Source organism: Periophthalmus magnuspinnatus, chromosome 12, assembly GCF_009829125.3.
Source record: "Periophthalmus magnuspinnatus isolate fPerMag1 chromosome 12, fPerMag1.2.pri, whole genome shotgun sequence".
NCBI classification, from domain to species: Eukaryota; Metazoa; Chordata; class Actinopteri; order Gobiiformes; family Gobiidae; genus Periophthalmus; species Periophthalmus magnuspinnatus.
In genome coordinates, this window is record NC_047137.1 from 18,215,419 (window position 1) to 18,241,326 (window position 25,908).

Below are 25,908 nucleotides of genomic sequence, written 5' to 3' on the forward strand. Positions count from 1 at the left end.
GCTCATGTTTCGATACTAGTTTTAGTATTGATTCTTATCTGATGTTCGATTCTTTTATTTTTAAAAGAGTCTCCTGGACATAAAAGTCTGATCATTTATAGACATTTAGGAGACTGAAAACACCTGAGCACAGTTTAGTTCATTATTTTCATTATAGATGTGTGGACCCTGAGAAAATATAGTGAATATAAACTATATCCAGACTGAAAACAAGAGAAACAGAGCAGAGATGAAAGGATTATTTAAAGTTTATTTGTGTAACACATTTAAAACATGTTCAGATTCACCAAAGAGCTTCAGATAAAAGTAAAACAACAAATATACAGATAAAACAACAGGAAAAACCCCAACATGTGTGTGTGTGTGTGTGTGTGTGTGTGTGTGTGTGTGGGTGTGTGTGTACAGTACCACAGTCTATAGACCCGTCATATTTAACACATGGAGCAGATAAAGTGAATGTTCAAATGCAGATTTATGTTGTAACAGAGTTTATGGCTCTAGTCACAAATATAAATTATACTTGTGATGTAACATGTTCAAATACAATGTGCCTTTAGTCATACACTTTAATAATAGAAGATTATACAGAAAATATAACAATATTAGTGATGATTTCAATGTTAAACTGTTGAATCTTCAAACAAAAACATGAGACTTTATTCGTGGTATATATAATAATAATCTAATGAGAATCACAAATGACACAAGAAACATCTTTACAAATAAAACTACAGGTGGACTTAAACCAGGACTAAACCAGGACTAAACCAGGACTAAACCAGGACTAAACCAGGACTAAACCAGGTCTAAACCAGGACTAAACCAGGACTAGACCAAACCTAGAACTCTGTTTAAAGTGTCTTTAATGATCAGCATATTTATCATTTAGTCTTTTCAGAGTAAATTTAAATGCAATTGTGACATCGTTAAGTTCTCTCTCAATTGTCTCGATCTCGTCTATAATCTGTGACACTGACTCCTCCTGTTTGGCACACATTCGTTGGAGGGAGACAGTGTGATCTTTGAACTTTTGGATTTTCTTCTCCAGTTTGTGCAGTTGTTCTCTCTCGTTTACATCTCTCTCGCTCTCTCTCAGCTCTTTACAGACGGTCTGCACATTGTTCAGTCGTGTCTCCAGTTCCTTCAGTGTGTTTATCAACTCTGCTTCTGCCTCCTGCTTTTTCTTTTGTTCATTTTCAATTTTTCTTTTGAAGTTTGAATTTACTCCAATACCAGCAGCAACTCCACTGACACCAGCGGCTGCTCCTACTGCCATTGCAGCTAAACTCAGTTCTTCTGTGAGCCGGGAAGAGGCTAAAGCTAAACCTGCTCCAGCAGCTAAAGTAGCTGTTGACACAATCAGCCCTGTTCTTTTCTTCGTCTCAAGTTTTTCTCTTTGTTGTGGTATTTCCTGTAGCTCCTTGATAAAACGACGCAGGTCTTTTTTATCTTCATAGAGTCTTAGGAAATCAATGATTGACTGATAAAGTTCATAATCATTGGACTGTTTCAGTGCAGAAACAGGAGGAAAGTCTTTGCTCCATCTCCTTTTGCTGTAAAGAACAAAACAGTGAGTCAGATCTGAGCAGATCCAAAGTTTAACTAATACAGAGTGAACTTTAGACCAAACACATGAACTAAGAGAGGGATTTACATCAACATTTAAAAACATGAAAACATTTAGGTGATTTTAAACAGACAAAACTGATTAGACCTTTAGTTACACATTTAAAGTGCCACACCTAAACTCCCACAGACACAAACAGAGCTGCTCCGCTCGGGTCAAAAGGCCCAGAGTGTGACCTCACTGCAGCTGTCAGTGGAGCAGGACTCACACATTTTTATACATCTGTGATCAGAAACATGCAAATGTCTCTATTTTTACTGGGAACAGTAGATAATGTCATTAAAACACCAGATACACAGTTTAGAGGAAAAAAGAGTCGATTCAGTTTAGTTTTATTTTAATAAAGACACTTCTGTGTTTATCTCTTGTGTATTTAATATTAAACTATAACAAACATCACACTGCATCTATGTCTATGGCAGAATATTGAGCAGTTACCATGGAGACACAATGCACACATTAGTAAACACAAACAGTTTTGAGATCAAAATGGTTTAAAGACCAGGAGCCTGTGTCAGTCTGAGCTCATGGTGTTTAGAGTTTGATTTACACAAAAGAGACTGAAGAAACTGTTGGCTAATGCTAATGCTAGTGCTAATGCTAATGCTAATGCTAATGCTAATGCTAATGCTAATGCTAATGCTAATGCTAATGCTAGTGCTAGTGCTAGCTTGTGACTGTAGTGTTATTTTCAGAGGGACTTGTTTAACGGCACAAATCACCTGCTGTAGATCAGATAAGTCAGATCTTTAAGGTCAGATTGTGTTAAAATAAAACTCAGGTTTAAGTCTAACTTAAGCCTCAGACAGAGCAGTGCCTACAGTTAGCGTCACACCCTCAGAGAATGTTGATGACATCAGCTGCAAAGGATCAATAATTGAAACGATAGAAACTGCTGAACTTCACAGTGACATTTCACCAAAACAAACAGCAGATTTTCACTTGTGTTTTTATTGTTTTTAAAAACATAAAGCAGCGTCTGAAAGTTTGAATATAATGAAGAACAGAGCAGGGGGCGGGGACAGGGGGGAGGGGAAAACACACATTTACTGAGCACTCAAGACTCAAATACAGGACAAGATTATTCAAACAGACAGAACAAGATTATTCAAACAGACAGGAAACAATACAAATAAAACATAAGTCACATAATAAGATCAGGCTCATGATTAAACATATTACATGTTATGACTTTAAAATACAGTAACATTTACATATAATGAATAAAAACAGAGACATTTGTGTCTCCTGTGGTGACACTGACCTGGTCTCATCTGGACTGGGTTTGCTCAGGGATGCAGACATGTGTGTTGTTTACAGCGCCCCCTACAGACCAACAGCAGAATCAAACATTAGACTGAAACAGCATTAAGTGCATTTGACAGATTAGACTCATTTATCTCAAACACAGTAAAATTTTACTTCTAACGATGTTTGGCTAAAATCTTAACTCGTCTCTTTTTTAGTTTATAATGTGTGACATCGTCTGAAAAGCAACAATTCTGTTTTAGAACTTTGAGTTTTCCTCTTTTCTTCACAAACTGAACCTATAATACTATAACTATAATAAACTATAAACTATAATAAACATTTGTCTCAGGTTCTCTCCACCAAACCCCGTCATAAATATATGAATCTGTCCAATGCACTTTGAGTTTACAATAAAAACCTCAGCATTAAAACTGTGTCCAGGTAGAGCCACGAGGAAAAACACAAGAGTTTAAATATTCAAATGAAAATAATGTTGTACAGTTTAACACAAAATAGAGCTGAGTTTGTGCAGATGTGACTCAAACTCACATAAACTCTGCACTTTAACATTATTAATATAACAGACAAACTAAAGCTCCAAGAGTTTAACCATTTAAATCAAACTGTTCTCACCTCAAGGACAAACGTCGTCTGGAGTTTGAATCTGTCACAAGTGAAATGAAACTTTATCAGTGTCGTCCTGTGTCTTAAATCAGTGCAGCCTGAAGTTCATTATAAAAGGTGTGTCTCTAAAGTCGGATTTACCAAAGTGAACCAGTTTAACAGGTTCAGTCTATGTTTATTATGAGTTAAACAGTTTTAGACACAGACTCAGGTGAAGTTTGTCCTCACACCTCCTCACTCCTCCTCACTCCTCCTCACTCCTCCTCACACCTCCTCACTCCTCCTCACTCCTCCTCACTCCTCCTCACACCTCCTCACACCTCCTCACTCCTCCTCACACCTCCTCACTCCTCTCTCTGTCTCTCACTGTTGTGTCGGCCTACGGGTCAAACATCAGTGCAGAGTACCCGGCCTTCTTGGAGTCCCTGGGAGGGGTACTAGACAGTGCACCAACCGGGGACTCCGTTGTTCTCCTGGGGGACTTCAACGCCCATGTGGGTAATGACAGTGACACCTGGAGGGACATGATCGGGAACGTCCTCCCTGATCTGAACCCGAGTGGTGTTCTGTGATTGTTCTTCTGAGCGAGTCACAGTTTGTCCAAAACAAACACCATGTTCAAACAAAAGGTCCATCGGTGCAGGTGGCACCAGGACACTCTAGGTCAGAGGTCGATGATCGACTTTGTTGTCGTGTCATCTGATCTCCGACCACGTGTCTTGGACACTCGGGTGAAGAGAGGGGCAGAGCTGTAGAGCACCACCTGGTGGTGCGTTGGATCCGCTGGCGGAGGAGGAAGCTGGACAGATGTGGCAGACCCAAGCTCTGATGGGAATGTCTGGTGGAACCTTCTGTCAGCAGAGTTTTCAACTCACGCCTCCGGGAGAACTTCTCCCTGATCCCGGGGGAGGCTGGGGACATGGACTCTGAGTGGACCATGTTCTCCACCTCTATTGTCGATGCGGCTGCTCGTAGCTGTGGTCATGAGGTCTCTGGTGCTTGTCGCGGCGGCAATCCCCGAACCTGGTGGTGGACAGCGGAAGTAAGGGATGCCGTCAGGCTGAAGAAGGAGTCCTATCGGGCCTGGTTGGCTTGTGGGACTCCTGAGGCAGCCGACAGGTACCGTCAGGTCAAGCGGCTCGTGCGGTCGCGGAGGCAAAATCTCGGGGTTGGGAGGAGTTCGGGGAGGCCATGGAGGAGGACTATGGGACGGCCTCGAGGAAATTCTGGCAAATCCGACGCCTCAGGAGGGGGAAGCAGTGCTTCACCAACACTGTTTACAGTGCGGGTGGAGAGCTGCTGACCTCGACTGGGGATGTTGTCGGGCGGTGGAAGGAATACTTTGAGGATCTCCTCAATCCCACTGTCACGTCTTCCGAGGAGGAAGCAGAGTTTGGGGACTCAAGGGTGGACTCGTCCATCACCCTGGCTGAAGTCACTGAGGTGGTTAGCAAGCTCCTCGGTGGCAAGGCTCCGGGGGTGGAGTATCTTAAATCTCTGGATGTTCTTGGACTGTCTTGGCTGACACGCCTTTGCAACATCGCGTAGCGGTTGGGGACAGGACCTGTGGAATGGCAGACCGGGGTGGTGGTCCCTCTGTATAAGAAGGGGGACCGGAGGGTGTGTTCTAATTACAGGGGAATCCTTTCGTCCTGATCGTGGAACACTGGACCAGCTCTGTACTCTCCATTGGGTCCTTGAGGCTCATGGGAGTTTGCCACAGTCCACATGTGTTTTGTGGATCTGGAGAAGGCATTCGACCGTGTCCCTCGTGGTGTCCTTTGGGGGGTGCTCTGGGAGTATGGGGTCCGGTCCCTGTGTGACCGGAGCAGGAGCTGTATCTCTGCAGTCAGACCTGTTCCCGGTGCATGTTGGACTCAGGGCTGCACTTTGTCACCGGTTCTGTTCATTATATTTATGGACAGAATTTCTAGGAGCAGCCAGGGGCCGGAGGGGGCCTGGTTCAGGGGCCGGAGGGGGTCCGGTTCAGGGGCCGGAGGGGGTCCGGTTCAGGGGCCGGAGGGGGTCTGGTTCAGGAACCACAGGATTTCATCTCTGCTGTTTGCAGATGATGTTGTCCTGATGGTCATGAGCTTTGGGTAATGACCGAAAGGACAAGATCGCAGATACAAGCGGCTGAAATGGGCTTCCTCCGCAGAGTGGCCGGGCGCACCCTTAGGGATAGGGTGAGGAGCTCGGTCACACGGGAGGAGCTCGGAGTAGAGCCGCTGCTCCTACACGTCGAGAGGAGCAGCTGAGGTGGCTCGGGCATCTGCTCAGGATGCCTCCTGGACGCCTCCCTAGGGAGGTGTTATGGGCACAGGCCACCAGGAGGAGGCCCCGGGGAAGACCCAGGACACACTGGAGGGACTATGTCTCTCTGGCCTGGGAACGCCTCAGGATTCTCCCAGAAGAGCTGGAGGACGTGTGTGTGGAGAGGGAAGTCTGGACCTCCCTGCTGAAACTGCTGCCTCCACGACCGGGCCCCGGATAAAGCAGAAGAAGATGGATGATTAAATCATGATACACGATTCTCTTAAAATCTCTTGTTGGCACAGCCTGTTTAAAGTAAAGAACTAAAAAACACAAAGTACAAATGAAGATCATGTTGTAAAACAGTTGAAGTATAAACAGAGGTCATTGTCGTTGGTCCCAAAGGTCAAAGAGATTCTCTGTCGGACCAGATAATCTCACTCGACAATGTGAGTATAGCTTCTAGCCCTACTGTAAAAAATCTTGGAGTCCTATTTGATCAAAATCTCTCATTCACAGCCCATATAAACCTAGCTTGTAAAACCGCATACTTTCACCTGCGAAATATAACTAAAATTAGACATATTTGACCTAAAAATTATGCTGAAAAACTCATCCATGCATTTGTTACTTCCAGACTTGATTACTGTAATTCTCTGCTCGCCGCCTGCCCCAAAAGTACTATAAAGTACTATAAAGTACTATAAAGTACTATAAAGTACTATAAAGTACTATAAAGTACTATAAAGTACTATAAAGTACTATAAAGTATTATAAAGTACTATAAAGTACTATAAAGTACTATAAAGTACTATAAAGTACTATAAAGTACTATAAGGAGCCTCCAGTTGGTCCAAAATGCAGCGGCCAGAGTCCTAACAGGAACTAAAAGAAGAGACCACATCAGTCCTGTACTAAAATATCTGCACTGGCTTCCTGTCGAGCTTAGAATCAAATTCAAAGTCCTCCTCCTGACATACACAGACCTAAACGGTTTGGCCCCATCCTATCTGCAAGATGCTATTGTCCCGTACCAGCCAAACAGAGCACTCCGCTCTCAGAATGCAGGACTATTAGTGGTTCCTAGAGTGTCCAAAAGTACAGTGGGAGGGAGAGCATTCAGTTACCAAGCTCCTGTGCTATGGAATCAACTCCCTGCTGATGTTAAACAGGCCCCCACAGTCTCTGTATTTAAGACCAGGCTTAAAACCTTCCTCTTCGGTATAGACCAGGTTACATAGTGAGGGAGTTAGGGTTATTAAAACCCGGGATAAGATAAGCTGCAGTAGGAGTAACTAGCTGGGGGAAGTATGGCAACCTGAGCACTATCCTCTACTTTGCCCTATTTTCTCATCAGCAATGCTATTCACATGTTGTCCCCTGTCCCACTCCCCCTGTGGAGTGTATCTCTGTCAGATGCCCCGATGACAGCTGGACCCTCTCCTCCTCGTCTGGTCTTGCTCCTCCTCGTCTGGCCAATTTTTCCTGTTGTGTCTGATTTATCCTGTTGTTTTGTTTTTGTGTGTGGTGTTTTTGTGTGTTGTTTGTTTTTGTGTGTTGTTGTGTTTTTGTGTGTTGTTTTGTTTTTGTGTGTTGTTTGTTTTTGTGTGTTGTTGTATGTTGTGTTTTTGTGTGTTGTTTTGTTTTTGTGTGTTGTTTGTTTTTGTGTGTTGTTTTGTTTTTGTGTGTTGTTTTGTTTTTGTGTGTTGTTTGTTTTTGTGTGTTGTTTGTTTTTGTGTGTTGTTTTGTTTTTGTGTGTTGTTTGTTTTTGTGTGTTGTTTTGTTTTTGTGTGTTGTTTTGTTTTTGTGTGTTGTTTGTTTTTGTGTGTTGTTTGTTTTTGTGTGTTGTTTTGTTTTTGTGTGTTGTTTGTTTTTGTGTGTTGTTGTGTTTTTGTGTGTTGTTGTGTTTTTGTGTGTATATCTCGGTGGCTGAGTGGCTCATGTCTCACAGCAGAAGGTTTGGTTGATCCCCGGGTCACCAGGCCTTTCTGTGTGGAGTTTTTCATGTTTCTCCTCGTGTCTGGATGGGTTTCCTCCGGGTACTCCGGTTTCAACCAAAACATGAACGCCCTTCAGACAACTGTTGTTGTGATTTTGGGCGTTACAAAAATAAATGAATTGAATTGAATTGAATAAGCTCTGAGTGAACAAGTCTCTCCATGGACCAGCACCAAAGAACATCTCCCACATGAGGAGGACTAAACCAGGACTAAACCACGACTGAACCAGGACTAAACCAGGACTAAACCAGGACTAAACCAGGACTAAACCACGACTAAACCAGGACTAAACCAGGACTAAACCAGGACTAAACTGAGACTAAACCAGGACTAAACCAGGACTAAACTGAGACTAAACCGGGACTAAACCAGGACTAAACCAGGACTAAACCAGGACTAAACCAGGACTAAACTGAGACTAAACCGGGACTAAACCAGGACTAAACCAGGACTAAACTGAGACTAAACCAGGACTAAACCAGGACTAAACTGAGACTAAACCGGGACTAAACCAGGACTAAACCAGGACTAAACCAGGACTAAACTGAGACTAAACCAGGACTAAACCAGGACTAAACTGAGACTAAACCAGGACTAAACCAGGACTAAACTGAGACTAAACCGGGACTAAACCAGGACTAAACCAGGACTAAACCAGGACTAAACTGAGACTAAACCAGGACTAAACCAGGACTAAACTGAGACTAAACCGGGACTAAACCAGGACTAAACCAGGACTAAACCAGGACTAAACCAGGACTAAACCAGGACTAAACTGAGACTAAACTGAGACTAAACCAGGACTAAACCAGGACTAAACCGGGACTAAACTGAGACTAAACCGGGACTAAACCAGGACTAAACCAGGACTAAACCAGGACTAAACTGAGACTAAACCAGGACTAAACCAGGACTAAACTGAGACTAAACCAGGACTAAACCAGGACTAAACTGAGACTAAACCGGGACTAAACCAGGACTAAACCAGGACTAAACTAGGACTAAACCAGGACTAAACTGAGACTAAACCGGGACTAAACCAGGACTAAACCAGGACTAAACCAGGACTAAACCAGGACTAAACTGAGACTAAACCAGGACTAAACCAGGACTAAACCAGGACTAAACTGAGACTAAACCGGGACTAAACCAGGACTAAACCAGGACTAAACCAGGTCTGAACCAGGACTAAACCAGGACTAAACCAGGACTAAACCAGGACTAAACCAGGACTAAACCAGGACTAAACCAGGACTAAACTGAGACTAAACCAGGACTAAACCAGGACTAAACTGAGACTAAACCGGGACTAAACCAGGACTAAACCAGGACTAAACCAGGACTAAACCAGGACTAAACTGAGACTAAACCGGGACTAAACCAGGACTAAACCAGGACTAAACTGAGACTAAACCAGGACTAAACCAGGACTAAACTGAGACTAAACCGGGACTAAACCAGGACTAAACCAGGACTAAACCAGGACTAAACTGAGACTAAACCAGGACTAAACCAGGACTAAACTGAGACTAAACCGGGACTAAACCAGGACTAAACCAGGACTAAACCAGGACTAAACCAGGACTAAACCAGGACTAAACTGAGACTAAACTGAGACTAAACCAGGACTAAACCAGGACTAAACCGGGACTAAACTGAGACTAAACCAGGACTAAACCAGGACTAAACTGAGACTAAACCGGGACTAAACCAGGACTAAACCAGGACTAAACCAGGACTAAACTGAGACTAAACCAGGACTAAACCAGGACTAAACTGAGACTAAACCGGGACTAAACCAGGACTAAACCAGGACTAAACCAGGACTAAACTGAGACTAAACCAGGACTAAACCAGGACTAAACTGAGACTAAACCGGGACTAAACCAGGACTAAACCAGGACTAAACTAGGACTAAACCAGGACTAAACTGAGACTAAACCGGGACTAAACCAGGACTAAACCAGGACTAAACCAGGACTAAACCAGGACTAAACTGAGACTAAACCAGGACTAAACCAGGACTAAACCAGGACTAAACTGAGACTAAACCGGGACTAAACCAGGACTAAACCAGGACTAAACCAGGTCTGAACCAGGACTAAACCAGGACTAAACCAGGACTAAACCAGGACTAAACCAGGACTAAACCAGGTCTAAACCAGGACTAAACCAGGACTAAACCAGGACTAAACCAGAACTAAACCGGGACTAAACCAGGACTAAACCAGGACTAAACCAGGACTGAACCAGGACTGAACCAGGTCTAAACAAGAACTAAACCAGGACTAACCCGGGACTAAACCAGGACTAAACCAGGACTAAACCAGGACTAAACCAGGACTAAACCAGGTCTAAACCAGGACTAAACCAGGACTAAACCAGGACTAAACCAGAACTAAACCGGGACTAAACCAGGACTAAACCAGGACTAAACCAGGACTGAACCAGGACTGAACCAGGTCTAAACAAGAACTAAACCAGGACTAACCCGGGACTAAACCAGGACTAAACCAGGACTAAACCAGGACTAAACCAGGACTAAACCAGGTCTAAACCAGGACTAAACCAGGACTAAACCAGGACTAAACCAGAACTAAACCGGGACTAAACCAGGACTAAACCAGGACTAAACCGGGACCATGTCACATGAGGAGGACTTCAGGGACCGACCTCCTGCTGGTCCAGAGTCAGGACTAAACCTGGAGAATCTGTGTTTGAGTTGAAGCTAAAACCTGGAACATTCTTCCTGAAAATGTGACTCAGGCCTCGACTGTGACGATGTTTAAATCCAGACTCAAACTGTTCTGTTTATCTGTGACTGAAAGGGGTTTATTCTCTTCTGTTTTAATGGTCATTTTAAACTGTTCTCACCTCAAGGACAAACATCGTCTGGAGTTTGAATCTGTCACAAGTGAAATGAAACTTTATCAGTGTCGTCCTGTGTCTTAAATCAGTGCAGCCTGAAGTTTGTGCTAAAAGGTAAAAGTAAAAGCAAAAGTAAAAATAAAAGGTGCGGCAAAAGTGACATTTAGACTGAACCTGTTAAACTAGTTCAAACTATTTTAGACACAGACTCAGGTGAAGTTTGTTGTCACTCCTCCTCTGATCTTCTCCTCTTATTTTATTTATTTATTTAGAAAAGGGGCAGTGCATATTAATGAACATAAGATACATATGTAAATATGCAGATTTTAGCCACAGGCTGTTTCCATCTGTCGTCCCTGGACAGGCTGATGGTCACATTTAACATAAAATACCACATACACAAAATACAGTCAAATACAGAAAAAGGACAGAAGCCAAGTCAAAAACAAACTCAGGAGGGTTACTACAACTTTTAAAGTGCTGTGTGTATTGTCCAAGTCCTATAAGTCGAGTATTTTATGTAAAGCTAAAACTGAGTAATTATGAATTGTGTTCACATGTTTGTGTTGATCTGAGCCACTCCTTTAAATACTTTTTAAATGGAGTAAAAGTGGGTGCCTCCCTTACAAAAGACTGTTCCACTGCACACAACCTTTAAATGACACAACATTTTGACCTAAAGTAGTTTTTCTCACAGGAGCCTCACAGTCAGCCCTGCTCGAGGCTCTGAGGTTCATGATGCAGTTTTGTATTTAATGTTTTGTATTTAATGTTTTGTGTTTAATGTTTTGTATTTAATGTTTTGTGTTTAATGTTTTGTATTTAACGTTTTGTATTTAATGTTTTGTATTTAATGTTTTGTATTTAATGTTTTGTGTTTAATGTTTTGTATTTAATGTTTTGTGTTTAATGTTTTGTATTTAATGTTTTGTATTTAATGTTTTGTATTTAATGTTTTGTATTTAATGTGTTCTTTTAGAGGCGGTGGTGCAGTCCATGTGAGCACTTGTATATTAAACATTAAACATTTTTAAATTTAATAAAGTTTTCAAAGTTCAAGTTATACTTTGAGAGGATATTACAATGATGGGAGGTGAAAGGTTTTTTGTCTAGAATTTTCAAAGCTTCTTTATATAAAGCTTCTATTGTTTTTAGGATTGTCACACCTGTAAGAGACCAGCCTGTTATGTAACAGCTCACATGGGAAAAGATCAAACAGCAGAAACATCAGCTTCATCAGTCAGAGCTCTTCTTATTTGATTCAAATTAAAGATGTTAAAATTAAGTCTTTGAGATTTTAACATGTTTTTTAAAGGACAGTGTGGAATCCAACAGCTCACCCAGATATTTAAATTCTGTTACTAGTTTAAGTTCATGATCTCCAAAAAAAACATTAGAACGACTGATGTTCATAACTTTTTTGGAAAAGATCATGCAGAGTGTTTTCTGTGTATTTAGGAGAAGGCAGGATCTGATAATCCAACTCTGAATATGTCTTAGATGAGAGAGTTTGAGCTGCTTCTTCTGGGGATTTTGCACTTGTATAAATCACTGCATCATCAGCATAAAACTGTATGTCCACATCCTCACAAACATCTGGCAAATCATTAATGAAAAGAGAAAATAAAATGGGCCCCAGAATCGATCCCTGGGGGACCCCTAGTGGACAGTCTACAAAAGACGATTTCACTCCATTGACCACAGTAAACTGTTTCCTATTAGACAAGTATGAAGACGTCCATTTTATGGCAGAGTCAGAAAAATTAAAATAGTATAACTTTGACAGAAGTACAGTTTGATTCACAACATCAAAGGCTTTTCTCAGGTCTAAAAATACTGCTCCTACGTAATTATTTTTATCCAATTTACTTTTGACTTTTTCTTGAAACGTTAGTTTTGCAGACTCAGTAGAATGATGTTGACAAAGTCGAACTGCATCTGATGCAAAGGATTGAGCCACTGTTGAGATGTTCAATTAACTGCTTTGAAACCCATTTTTCAAGTACTTTGGAAAACACTGACAATATACTGATTGGCCTATAGTTATTTATATTATTTTTATCACCAGCTTTAAAAATCGGTGTTACAGTAGCCATCTTCCAGGTCTGTGGTACAATGGAATGTTTCACAGATAAATTAATTAGATGTGTGAGAGTTTTTCATAGTGCTAATAATATTTATAACTTCAGTCTCTGACATTGTGGTCTGAGAGACCCGTCAGTAGATTATAAGATTTTGTTTTTCTCTCAGGCTTATTAGAGAAAAGCAAGTCAATTGTGGACTTATTATGAAAATGATCCATAATAATACAAATAAAGATTTATGCTAAAGAAAGACATAACAGCAGAATGACGTGTAATTCTGGTCTGTCAAATAACTGAGTAAAATTATACTGATTAGTTAATAGTTTTAGATTTTTCCTTTTTGTCATTCCAATTTATGTTAAAATCTCCAAATAATAATATTTCTTTTTTGTGATTGCACATTTTAAGGAGATTTTTAAGTTGGTCATAAAAATCACATTTGGCTGAAGGTTTATGATAAAGACACATTACAGTTAGTGACATTTCCAAGAAAGAGAAATGTTTACACCAACACATTCTAAAGTGTCACTGGGCCATATTATAGAATTACATTTATATTTATCTGTGACATATAACAATACACCCCCTCCTTTTCCTTGGGCTCTGTCCTTTCTAAAAACATTAAAACCTGGTAGAGCTATTTTTGATTCAGGGGAGGCACTGGTTAACCACGTCTCAGACAACCCAAAAAATCTATATTTGAATTACAGATCAAGTGTCGTTTGAAGTAACTCTGTTCATGAACAGGAGAGGGCGCTGCTGCTCTGTGTGTGGTGAGGGAGGGCATCTGACACACAGGGAGGGCATCTGACACACAGGGAGGGCATCTGACACACAGGGAGGGCATCTGACACACAGGGAGGGCATCTGACACACAGGGAGGGCATCTGACACACACAGGGAGGGCATCTGACACACAGGGAGGGCATCTGACACACGGGGAGGGCATCTGACACACAGGAGGATCATGTTCAAACCTTCAGACTCGTCCGTAGTTTCCAGGTCTAATCTCGACCACAATGATCCTTTTGTCATTTTTAAAAGAGTCTCCTGGACATAAAAGTCTGATCATTTATAGACATTTAGGAGACTGAAAACACCTGAGCACAGTTTAGTTCATTATTTTCATTATAGATGTGTGGACCCTGAGAAAATATAGTGAATATAAACTATATCCAGACTGAAAACAAGAGAAACAGAGCAGAGATGAAAGGATTATTTAAAGTTTATTTGTGTAACACATTTAAAACATGTTCAGATTCAACAAAGAGCTTCAGATAAAAGTATAAAACTAATATACAGATAATACAACAGGAAAAACCCCAACATGTGTGTGTGTGTGATAAAATTTGTTACTTTATGGCTCTAGTCACAAATATAAATTATACTTGTGATGTAACATGATCAAATACAATGTGCCTTTAGTCATACACTTTAATATTAGAAGATTATACAGAAAATATATGTAAACTCTTCAAACAAAAACAAAAACATGAGACTTTATTCGTGGTATATACAATAATAATCTAATGAGAATCACAAATGACACAAGAAACATCTTTACAAATAAAACTACAGCTGGACTTAATGACACAAATGATATTTACACAGATTTAGAGTCTTTCATCAGCTGCTCCGTCAAATGAAAACTTTAAAAGACTGAAACATGTGACGAGGTTTATGTTTCTGCACATCTCCACTTTACATGCATTTTGTCGACTTTAACTACAGTTTATGACACTGTCCCTCAGACGAGAAAAGAAACACAAAAACACAAGTGTAAATGCAGGTAAAAAGAAAAATAAACTGTACAGATTTTACCAAACAGAAGTAAAGAAGCAGAACAAACAAACAAGACGTAAAAAACAAACAAACAGAATTAGACTGAATGAGAAGAATTTTACTAAACAACAAAGAAATAATATTCAAGAAACGTGGAAAATAAAACAGTTTAGTTAAAAAAGGAAAGAAAAGACATTCCCAGATTATTTTATGAAGGATAATAATGTGACTGTAAATGGCTCAAGTGAAATGACAAATTATTTTAACGACTTTTTTTAAAATAAATGTTGGACCGACATTAGCACAAAAATAAACAGAGTCACATGGATCAGCTGTAAAATATAAACAGCAGAATCCAAACTCTTCATAAGAGCAACAGACGAAATGAAAGGATTGGAATTGTTAATAAATGAAAAACAAAAGGTCGACTGATAGTTTTGATATGGATTTGGTAAAGATCATCATTAACTGCGTCGCCACAGCGTTTACATTTATCTGTAATCAATCGATTTAACACACACTTTAACAAACAAAATGAAAATAACCAAAGTCCCGTCTTCAAAAGTGGAGACCGACGCCATTTTACAAGATTTAGAAAAACTTTGTGTCAAGATTGGATCATTTTATTGATAAGGACAATCTACTGATCAATGAAGTGATGATCAATATGGATTTAGGTCAAAAGGTCGACTTGAGTGAACATCATGGAGCATTTGAGGAGAAATGTACAACAGACAAGAGGGAGGAGGTCATGAGGGAGGAGGTCATGAGGGAGGAGCACATGAGGGAGGAGCTCATGAGGGAGGAGGTCATGAGGGAGGAGGTCATGAGGGAGGAGTTTCATCACAGTTCAGTTTTACTTCTACACTAAACAAAACTCATCTGTGTTTTCAGAGACTTTAATGATCTGGATATTTCTCTTTTAGTCTTTTCAGAGTAAATTCAAATAGAGTCATGATATTGTTAAGTTCTTTCTCAATTGTTTCGATCTCGGCTGTGATCTGTGACTCTGACTCCTCCTGGTCGTCACACAGTCGTTGGAGGGAGACACTGTGATCTTTGAACTTTATGATTTTCTTCTCCAGTTCGTGCAGATGTCCTTTCTCGTTTACATCTACTACGCTGTGTCTCAGCTCCACACAGACTCTCTCCACATTGTCCAGTCGTGTCTCCAGTTGCTTCAGTGTGTTTATCAACTCTGCTAATACTTCCTGCTTTTTCTTTTGTTCGTTTTCGATTTCTCTTGCGATATTAGTGGAAGGTCCTACAGTTGCTAAAGTTGTTTCAGCAGCTGCAGTAGCTGTTGAAGCAACCTCCCCTGTTCTTTTCTTCTCTTTTTCTTCTCTCTCTTGTTGTATTTCCTGTAGCTCACTGATAAAATGACGCAGGTCTTTCTTTTCTTCATAGAGTTTTAGAAAGTCAATGATCGACTGATAAAGCTTATAATCATTGGACTCTTTCAGTGCAAAATTAATAGGATCATCTCTGCTCCATCTCCTTTTCCTGAAGTAAAGAACAAAACAGTGAGTCAGATCTGAGCAGATCAAAAGTTTAACTAATACAGAGTGAACTTTAGACCAAACACATGAACTAAGAGAGGGATTTACATCAACATTTAAAAACATGAAAACATTTAGGTGATTAAACTATAACAAACATCACACTGCATCTATGTCTATGGCAGAATATTGAGCAGTTACCATGGAGACACAATGCACACATTAGTAAACAAACAGTTTTAAGATCAAAATGGTTTAAAGACCAGGAGCCTGTGTCAGTCTGAGCTCATGGTGTTTAGAGTTTGATTTACACAAAAAGAGACTGAAAAAACTGTTGGCTAATGCTAATGCTAATGCTAGTGCTAATGCTAATGCTAATGCTAATGCTAATGCTAATGCTAGCTCGTGACTGTAGTCTTACTTTCAGAGGGACTTGTTTAACGGCACAAATCACCTGCTGTAGATCAGATAAGTCAGATCTTTAAGGTCAGATTGTGTTAAAATAAAACTCAGATTTAAGTCTAACTTAAGCCTCAGACAGAGCAGTGCCTACAGTTAGCGTCACACCCTCAGAGAATGTTGATGACATCAGCTGCAAAGGATCAATAATTGAAACGATAGAAACTGCTGAACTTCACAGTGACATTTCACCAAAACAAACAGCAGATTTTCACTTGTGTTTTTATTGTTTTTGAAAAGTTAATGCAGCGTCTGAAAGTTTTACCGTATTTTCCGCAGTATAAGACGCACCTAAAAGCCTTTAATTTTCTCAAAAACCCACAGTGCGCCTTATAATCCGATGCACCTTATATATGGATCAATATTGGTCAATTATGACACCCACAGTCAGGAGGTGTCGCCGAAGTAATAGCGTGAATAACGGGGAGACAGCGCCGGGCGACTCAACTGTGGTCCGAGTTTCATGAAGGCAGGAAATGTCACTGAACTGTCAGACAACAGCAGCGACACGGATAATGGTGAAGAATCGGGCACTTTGAACACCGAGCTCGCCCAACTGTTCAACTCAGACACTGAATTTGAGGGATTCGTGAATAAGGAATGAGCTGAAAAAGTGAGGCTCTACGTGTTTCTTTCACGTGTTTACAACTAAACAAGGCTGGAGATATTGTGAATCTGGACATTAACGTTTGAACGACGTTGAGTTTTTGTTATTGCTTTGCACTATTTCCAGAGTTACTATATTGTGATGCATTATCTTGTTTTGTGAGTGAACAAAGTTTTCAGAACGTTTTTTTATATTCTATTAACCACTTGATTTTCCGACGGCCCGCGGGTCATTCGTTCTGTAAAGGTCCAGAGAATATAATTCAGTCAAGAAATTATGTCCACAAAATAAGATCCTTCATGTCCAATCTGCTGCAGGAAAGTGAAATCTGCTCTGTCACTTTTTTGCATTTCTTTTGTCAGTTTCAGGCATAATAAACTTCTGACAGCGCCAACTTTATTCCTCAGCGCAAAACAAACTTGTTAGCTTGTGATTGACACCAAAGTTGGACAATAAGGTGGGGGCTGTGGGTTACTGGAGCCCCAGACAGTGACTCAGTGCTACAGATGAGTGAAAGAGTACGCCCCACTCTCCCCCTTGTAGAATCAAACTGTTACATTACACACGTTTAGTGATGTTTTCCTCTTAAAGCCAATGAACAGAGGAACACGATAATGCATGACATGCAGTGGTTTACTGTAAACAGACGGCGTAAAAAGAGGAGACTGGATATAAAGATCCACTGTTTTGCAGCAGTTTTGCGTTTTCAACATGAAGAAACGGACAAAACAAAGGAAGTGCACGATCGAGGACACTGTGGATGTTTGTACAAGTTAAACTAGAGGCATCTGGTATGGTATGGTATGGTATGCTTTTATTTGAAACAGGGACAGTGCACAACATTACATTGACCTTAGAAAAAGAAGGAGAGATGTTTGGTGCCAGGTTGTAGCATAAATGCTAATTTCCACCTGTAGTCCCTGGACAGACTGATGTTTAGTAAATAAGTTTGGTGTAGATGGATGAGAAACCTGTGCATCTATGATACATACATCAAATACAGCACATCTCACATTCAAATACGACATTTCTAAAAACATTCAGCTCACACACACACTTCCATACCAAATTATTCACACACAAACATTCAGTTTCAAATATGCAAATACTCTTTCTTTCACACACATTCACTAATGAGTGCAAATTTGCTTTGATATTAGCCATTCCTTTGTCACCTGTGCAAACTTTTGAAAACTTGTGCATGTTATAATCTCATTTGGCAAAACTATTCCACTGACTCACAGCAACGATCGAGAAAGACGATTTATCAAAAGAAGTCCTACGTTTTGGAACGCTGCACTCTCCTCTAGAGGTCGCCCTAGTGACTCGAGTTGTTTTTTCTGAGCTCAGTGAGACAAACCTTCTTAGAGGAGGACAAGCAATACCATGAATAATTTTAAATAGTAGACAGATGTTCGCATATATTAACAGATTATTAAAGTTTAGAAAACCATATTTGGAAAGGATCTGACAGTGATGATACTGTCTGGATTTTTTGTCATGAATCTTTAGAGAACATTTATACATTGATTCAAGAGGCTTTAGAGCTGTTTTGCAAGCCTGCGACCAGCTTGTTATGCAGTAAAGAAAACGTGACAAGATCATAGAATTTAAATACATATTTGATGCCTCAATTGTAAGAGACCCTCGTATGTATCTAAAATTTGCCAGATTAAATTTTAAGGAGTTACACAGTTTTTTTACATGATTCTTAAAGTTTAAGTTTGGATCGAGAGTAACACCTAAGTAAGTAAAATAGTTGACATTTTTTATTTTTTTGTCATTAATATAGATATCTGGGTAATCTGAGTATTTATGCCTGTTTGTAAAATACATTGCAACTGTCTTTTCTAGATTTAATGTAAGACAAGAATTCTGCAGCCAGGCAGCAATCTTTTGCAATTCCCTTGTCAAACTCATGGCCACTTCTGCATTATTTTTCCCATGAGTGAATAGGACTGTATCGTCCGCATACATGATGACATTTATACTGCACACTGAGGGGAGATCGTTGATGTACATACTGAAAAGCAGAGGCCCTAATATAGAGCCCTGCGGAACTCCCATGGTGCAGTCTTTAATTGGGGACAGTGTATGATTTGCTCGGACACACTGTTTCCTGCCACCCAGGTATGATGTAATCCAATTAATCGTTTGATTGGACAGTCCAAAATTTGATAGTTTCCTTAGTAGGATACTGTGAGAGACGGTATCAAAGGCCTTTCGTAGGTCGAGAAAGACCGCTCCTACTACCCCTCCTTGGTCTATATTTGATTTAATTTGTTCATGGAAGTAGGTGCAAGCTGTCTCTGTTGAGTATTTTTTCCTGAAACCAAATTGCAAAGGATTTAAAAATGCTTTGGTTTCGAGATGTTCTATTAGCTGTTCTGCTACGGCCTTTTCATAGACCTTAGAGATGGCAGGGAGGATGGTTATGGGCCGATAATTACTGATTTCTCGTTTGTCTCCTGACTTAAATATTGGTGTTACGATGCCAGTTTTTAATGCATCGGGAAATATATTATCATTTATTGACTGATTTATTAATTTTGTTATGGCTGGGATCAGGCTTTCTTGATGGCTTTTTAGAAATACACTATCCAATCCATACAGGTCCTTTGCTTTACTGTTATTCAGTTTTCCCAAAATATTTTCCACTTTTGCATCATTAACAGATGTTAAACTAAAGCCTGATTCATCACAGAGTAAGTTATGGGGAATGCAAGGCGTTGGAAACAACTGGGTCAGCCTCTGAACAGCATTTATAAAATATTCATTAAAATTTGTAGCTAAAATTTCATTATTGTTTTGAGTTTTACCCTCTACGTTTAATTGCATTTCATGGTTATTTTTATTTTCTTTTCCAAGAAGTTTGTCAATATTTTTCCATAACAATTTGCTATTTCCTTTTGCGTCTTTGATGAGATTGAGGAAGAAATTAGCCTTTTTTTTCCTAAGTAATGTTGTGACCTTGTTTCGCAAACTTCGATAGATTAAGTGATCAGTTGTCAATTTGGTTTTAATAAATTTTCTTAATGAGGCATCCCTTTTTTTCATTAATTCCCAGAGTTCATTATTGAACCATGGCAAATGCCGTTTTTTATTTTGTTTTATTTTTTTTTGTCTTTGTATACTTTATTAAGATATTTTTTAAAGTTAATGTTAAATCATTGCGTGCTTGTTCACACGATTTGTTATCCACTATATCATTCCAGTTGATTTGTTTTACATCGTCTTCCAAAAGAGACAAATCCTTTTTTGGAACAAAAAACACATTTTGATTATTATTATTTTTTTGTTGTTGTTCCCTATATCTTGTTTTATTCAACTTTCTTACAACTAATGTAAAGTTATGATCTGATAATCCAGTTACCAAGTTATATGTTTTGATTATCCTTTCCGGTTTATTGGTAAAGATTAAGTCTATAAGTGTTTGAGAGGTTTTTGATAATCTTGTAGGTTTATTTATCATTTGTCTCATTTGGAATGATTTCATAGTTTCTTTGAGTTTTTTCTTTTGCGCTTTATTTAGCCAATTGACATTGAAATCGCCCATAAGTAGTACTTCTTTCCCTTCAACCATTTTAAGCATTTTAAATAACTCTGAATAAAATGTATTTGTGGCATTTGGGGGGCGGTACATTGCAATTACAACAAAGGACATTTCAGGAGATAGTGTAATTGTAACTCCTACACATTCTAATGCTTTGTTTTTTAAATCAATTTCTTTACTTTGGATATTGTTCTTCACATAAATCAAAACCCCTCCCCCCCTCCCCTTCCCCCTGTCGTCTGTATGTTTTATATCCAGGAACAGTGAACACAGATAACGGAGTTGTTGGGCAAATCCACGTTTCTGAGAGACAAAGATAGTCCAAGTTTGAGTCCGTTAGAAGATGCTCAATCTGTTCGGTCTTTGATATTACGCTCCGTATATTTATATGTCCTCCGAAGATCCCTTTCGGTTTATTAATAGGATTCCACAGGACGCGGGCGTGATTCACAGTTTGGAATAGTTTAGTCTGTTGTTGTTTCAGTAGCACATTAGTCTGTAGCACGCTTGTGGGTCGTAGCCGCAGGGAGGTCATGTTTGTCTCTGTTTTTATCAAACTGTTTCTCTGTATGTTACCTCGTATTCCTGAGAGGAGAGCGTCACGTGATGGCGTCGGCAAAGCGGAGTCTACCTGGGGTTGTTTCTGTAGAATCACAAGTGAATCCACAGGTCCAGGGTTTAAATGTATGTCTCCACACAGCAGAAGAATGATGCAAAAGAGGGCAGCACTTCCCCGGTTTGATATATCGTGTGTCCGCAGCGTCCTCTGTCCTCTGTCTGATCTGGACCTGGAGCGGTTCATGGAACCGAGTGAAGATCATGATGGACTCAGGAGCAGAGGACCTGATGTGCGGATGGACTGGATGCTGTTCCTGATCGGTTGGTTTATTCTGCTATTGACTTAATTGTGGGTCAAATGTGTATTATGTGTAATCATTAGCATTAGCTAATGCCAATCTGTGCCCCCCCCTCGACCACCACCAATCATCACACACACACCACTTGGGTGAAGTGTCTTGCCTAAGGACACAATGACAGACGTTGGTCCGAGTGGGACTTGATCCTCCAACCTTCACTGAGCCACTGTTGCAGAATGACTGTCTCACTGTACGATCATGTACAGTGTGTTCTTACTTTCCAGTGTGTGTTTGTTTACATTTTGAAGTGTGTGTGTGTTTGTTCACTGTTTGCAGTGTGTGGTTTGTAAATATATATTTATTTTGACCCATAGCACTTGTTTTGACTATATTTTATATACAAATATACATTTTATATTGTGTTTTGATATATAAATGTACAGTAATAGAGCAGCTGCAGATACAGAGTCCTCTCAGTGTGAGTTTTCAGTTGAGTCTCACTGTCTGTGGTTGAAACATTCAAAAGTTATTGCACTTTTTCCAAACGTTCTCCAAATGTCTTCATTCAGAGGGTTTGGAGAGGCCTGGACTTACTCATGATAAAATGATTGTAAAACTCTCATTTTTATAGATATTGACCTCAAATTTGAAATTTAAGTGGTCAACAGTCTTGTCAGTTGAGATATGGTGTATTTTTGTCCCCAGCTCCTACTGCAGCTTTATACACCTTCATTTCACAATTTTTTTTTTGGCGAGGATGAGAAAAAAATGTTTATGTGTGTTCCAAAGTGTATAAATGCTCAGCAGACAAAGTTACAGTGATTCTGACGCCTGTGGGTAAAACTACAGGGTGTTTCCTTTACAAAGACACAAACTTGTGTATTTACTACTGAGAGTTCAATAATGGTGATTATTTTAATTTGGAGACGTCAGAACAAAGGAAATTTCACCAAAATCACCCAGAATGCTAAGGGGTTGATAAAGTTTGACTGACTTATCTGTTTTGTTGACATTCCCTTTAGCGCAGCTCCATCTAGTGGATGCATAACACAACCCCAGATACTACAGTAATTTATATTCCATGCGCCTTATAATGCAGTGCACTCTATATATATAAAACAGTTTGGAAATAGGCCACTCACTGAAAGTGCTCCTTATATTCTGATGGGCCTAATAGTTCGGAAAATAGTAGTAACATTAGAGTAACATTTACATACAATGAGTAAAACAAGAGACATTTGTGTCTCCTGTGGTGACACTGACCTGTTGGAGCTGGACTGGTCTTGCTCTTGGATCCACCCATTTGTGTTGTTTACAGCGCCCCCTACAGACCAACAGCAGAATCAAACATTAGACTGAAACAGCATTAAGTGCATTTGACAGATTAGACTCATTTATCTCAAACACAGTGAACATGGTTAGATCTAATATTATAATTGTACTTCCTGGTTGGACACAGATGTCACATATGTAGAGGTTTATGTTGCCTGGCAACAATAATGTAAACACCAAAACACGTCTAAATAACACAATAGTTATGATCTGACTAATACAATAAATAAAAACATGTTTATTTAGTTAAATGAGTGTTTAAATCAGGGGTCTCAAACTCAATTTACCAGGGGGCAGCTGGAGGCAGAGTTTGGGTGAGGATGGGCCGCATTAGGTTTTCCACAGAAAATGCTCTTAAAAAAATGCACCGTTCGAAGTGCCATTTGTCCTTTAGTTTAGGATGGAGTTGGTGACGGAGGCAGAGGGACTGGTGCACAGCAAACACAGCAATTCTATTTTAGAGCTTTGAGTTTTCCTCTTTTCTTCACAAACTGAACCTATAATACTATAACTATAATAAACTATAAACTATAATAAACATTTGTCTCAGGTTCTCTCCACCAAACCCCGTCATAAATATATGAATCTGTCCAATGCACTTTGAGTTTACAATAAAAACCTCAGGATTAAAACTGTGTCCAGGTAGAGCCACGAGGAAAAACACAAGAGTTTAAATATTCAAATGAAAATAATGTTGTACAGTTTAACACAAAATAGAGCTGAGTTTGTGCAGATGTGACTCAAACTCACATAAACTCTGCACTTTAACATTATTAATATAACAGACAAACTAAAGCTCCAAGAGTTTAACCATTTAAATCAAACTGTTCTCACCTCAAGGAGAAACTTCGTCTGGAGTTTGAATCTGTCACAAGTGAAACAGACTCTTCATCAGTTCAAACTGTAATAAAATAAAACAAAAGCAATAAAGCAAAAGGTTCACGGGGAGAACGTTTTATCCAAGAATAAAACTCATAAAATATATCAGAATAAATAAATAAAGACAGAGTAATAGAGCAAAGGGAGTTTTATTTCTGATATTAATGTGTTCGATTTTACACAGATGAGTTTGAAGATGCAACTGTTCCACAACGTTTGAATGTGTAAATGTTGATTTATGAATAAAAATATGTATTTCTTACACTTACACATTTTGTTTTACAGGAGCAACTTATTAATTTTACAAGTACAAATCTGAAAATAATGTTTTCACGAGTTTTGAGACATTTGTTGTGCCGAGTTTGTCTCGATTTGTGAGCGCCGCGGCTGATTTGAACGTGAAGACACCAGGGGCGGGGCTAGGGGCGGGGCTCAGGGCTTGGGGCGGGGCTAGGGGGACCAGAGCAGTTCAGTTGAACTCAGACAGTACGTCCCTTTATGTCAAACTAATTTTCACTGAGGTCCACATCAGTAAAATGTTTCTCTGAAGGGGCCAGATGTCACTGTAAGGCAGTATAAATGTAATCAAATGTAATTTAAAAATAAAATTAAGTACTTCTTGACTTGTTAAGTCACTATTTCTGTATTTATTACTAATTCAAGTTACAAATATTACATTTGCACAGATGTAAAAATTATATCTGTATAACTGTGTATTCCTGATAAACTGACATTTTTAAAAGTCTGTATCTGGGGCCACACCTCCTCACACACACCACACACACCACAGTCATACCTTTTAATTCAGCTTCTCACGGCCACATAAAATGACCTGACGGGCCGCATTTGGCCCACGGGCCTTGACTTTGACACATATGTTTATGTGATATTATCATGAGCATTATTCACCTTTTAACACGTTCTATACCAGAGTCATGGAGTCGATAAAGTGGCTACGACAGAGTTAGCAAGTTTTTCACAAAACCACATGTTGGCATAAGTTAGCGCCTTATGCTAACAGACTTTTCCCCGACTTTTTCCTGCAAATAAAACGAGTGTGACATTATGAGAGAAAACAAACATTAGATCTACATTTACAACAACAACATCGATCCAGTGAACCTGGAGAAAGGATTTAAGAGCACAGAACAGACCTGGTTTAGACCTGGTTTAGACCTGGTTTAGACCAGTAGTAGTAGTGGTGCTAGTAGTAGTGCAGTAGCAGTAGAAGTAGTACTAGCAGTACTAGTAGTAGTAGTAGTAGTAGGAGTAGCAGTTGTAGTATTAGTAGTAGTAGTAACAGTAGTAGTAGTAGTAGTAGCAGTAGTAATTATGTATTTATTTGTATTTATTTAAGATTGAGATTAAAAATCTAATATTCAAACAGTTTAATGTCTCAGACTCTGGGCTCAACATAAAGTTCGTCACTTTTTACTTTCACTTTCGGGCCACTCCTGTCCCTGAAGTATCGTGATAAAAGAGACTCACTGCGCATGTCCGCGTCCACAGCGCAGAACAAAACCACGAGGTCCACGAAGCTCAGGTACAACTTCACCCTGAAGCCTTTTATTCAACTTTATCTACGAAACTTTCTCTGTGGAAACAGGACGAGGGGTCCGCTGTCCGGAGTCAAGGCGCAAGTGAGAAAAGCACCGCCCCAAAGCACCGCCCCAAGAGGAAAACACCATCCCAAGAAGGAAATAACATCCCAAGAGGAAAGCACCGTCCCAAGAGGAAGACACCTCCCACTTTATAATAAAACAGCCAATCAAAGTCTGTTACCAGGTAGATTTCGTCCTCGTGTTTTGAGAGACACTGATGAGTGTCCTGTGTTTTTATTCAGCATGAATCCCGCTTTAAGCTCTTTCTTTCCAAATACAAGTTGAATGATTCATATAAACTGTGTTTTTTGCCTGATAAAAAGGACTTGTAACGCTCAGTAAGCTCGGCGGACTGACTGCTTAAGATAAGTCACGTTGTTTTACTGTAGAGCAGGGGTGTCCAAACTATGGCCCGGGGGCCAAATGCGGCCCTCAGACCAATTTTTTTTGGCCCTCAAACCTACAGGTAAACTGGCCCAATTGATCATATTCAGTACTTTTTATGGCAAATTTGAATAATCCTACCAGTATAACCTAAATAACATCACACTGCATTGTCAAACAGACCAAATGTTAATATTTCAAACCTTATTTAAAGTATAAAGTCAAAACTGTTAAAAGAACCATCTGAA

At 39.8% G+C, this 25,908-nt stretch overlaps 1 protein-coding gene and 1 long non-coding RNA gene across 3 annotated transcripts in view; both read right to left on the minus strand.

Annotated features, from left to right (window-relative positions):
* LOC117379658 (uncharacterized) overlaps nucleotides 1–25,339 on the minus strand; it is an 80,616-nt gene extending 55,277 nt beyond the window's left edge. The window contains exons 1-3 of one of the 2 annotated variants that reach the window (XR_004542109.2): nucleotides 25,164–25,339; nucleotides 23,631–23,697; nucleotides 22,725–22,788 (exon numbers count right to left, since the gene is read on the minus strand). This is a non-coding gene — a long non-coding RNA (uncharacterized LOC117379658). Of the gene's footprint in view, nucleotides 1–22,724; nucleotides 22,789–23,630; nucleotides 23,698–25,163 lie in introns of those variants that run through there. The other variant, XR_008648900.1, reaches the window with a different exon arrangement.
* Nucleotides 489–3,617, minus strand: LOC117379322 (uncharacterized). The gene is made up of 3 exons (XM_033976018.2): nucleotides 3,512–3,617; nucleotides 2,892–2,953; nucleotides 489–1,553 (listed from the first exon to the last, which is right to left on the minus strand). The coding sequence occupies exons 2-3, from the start codon at nucleotides 2,930–2,932 to the stop codon at nucleotides 863–865; spliced, it is 732 nt and encodes a 243-aa protein (XP_033831909.1). The 5' UTR covers nucleotides 2,933–2,953; nucleotides 3,512–3,617; the 3' UTR covers nucleotides 489–862.
* Nucleotides 25,340–25,908: the final 569 nt, after the last annotated feature.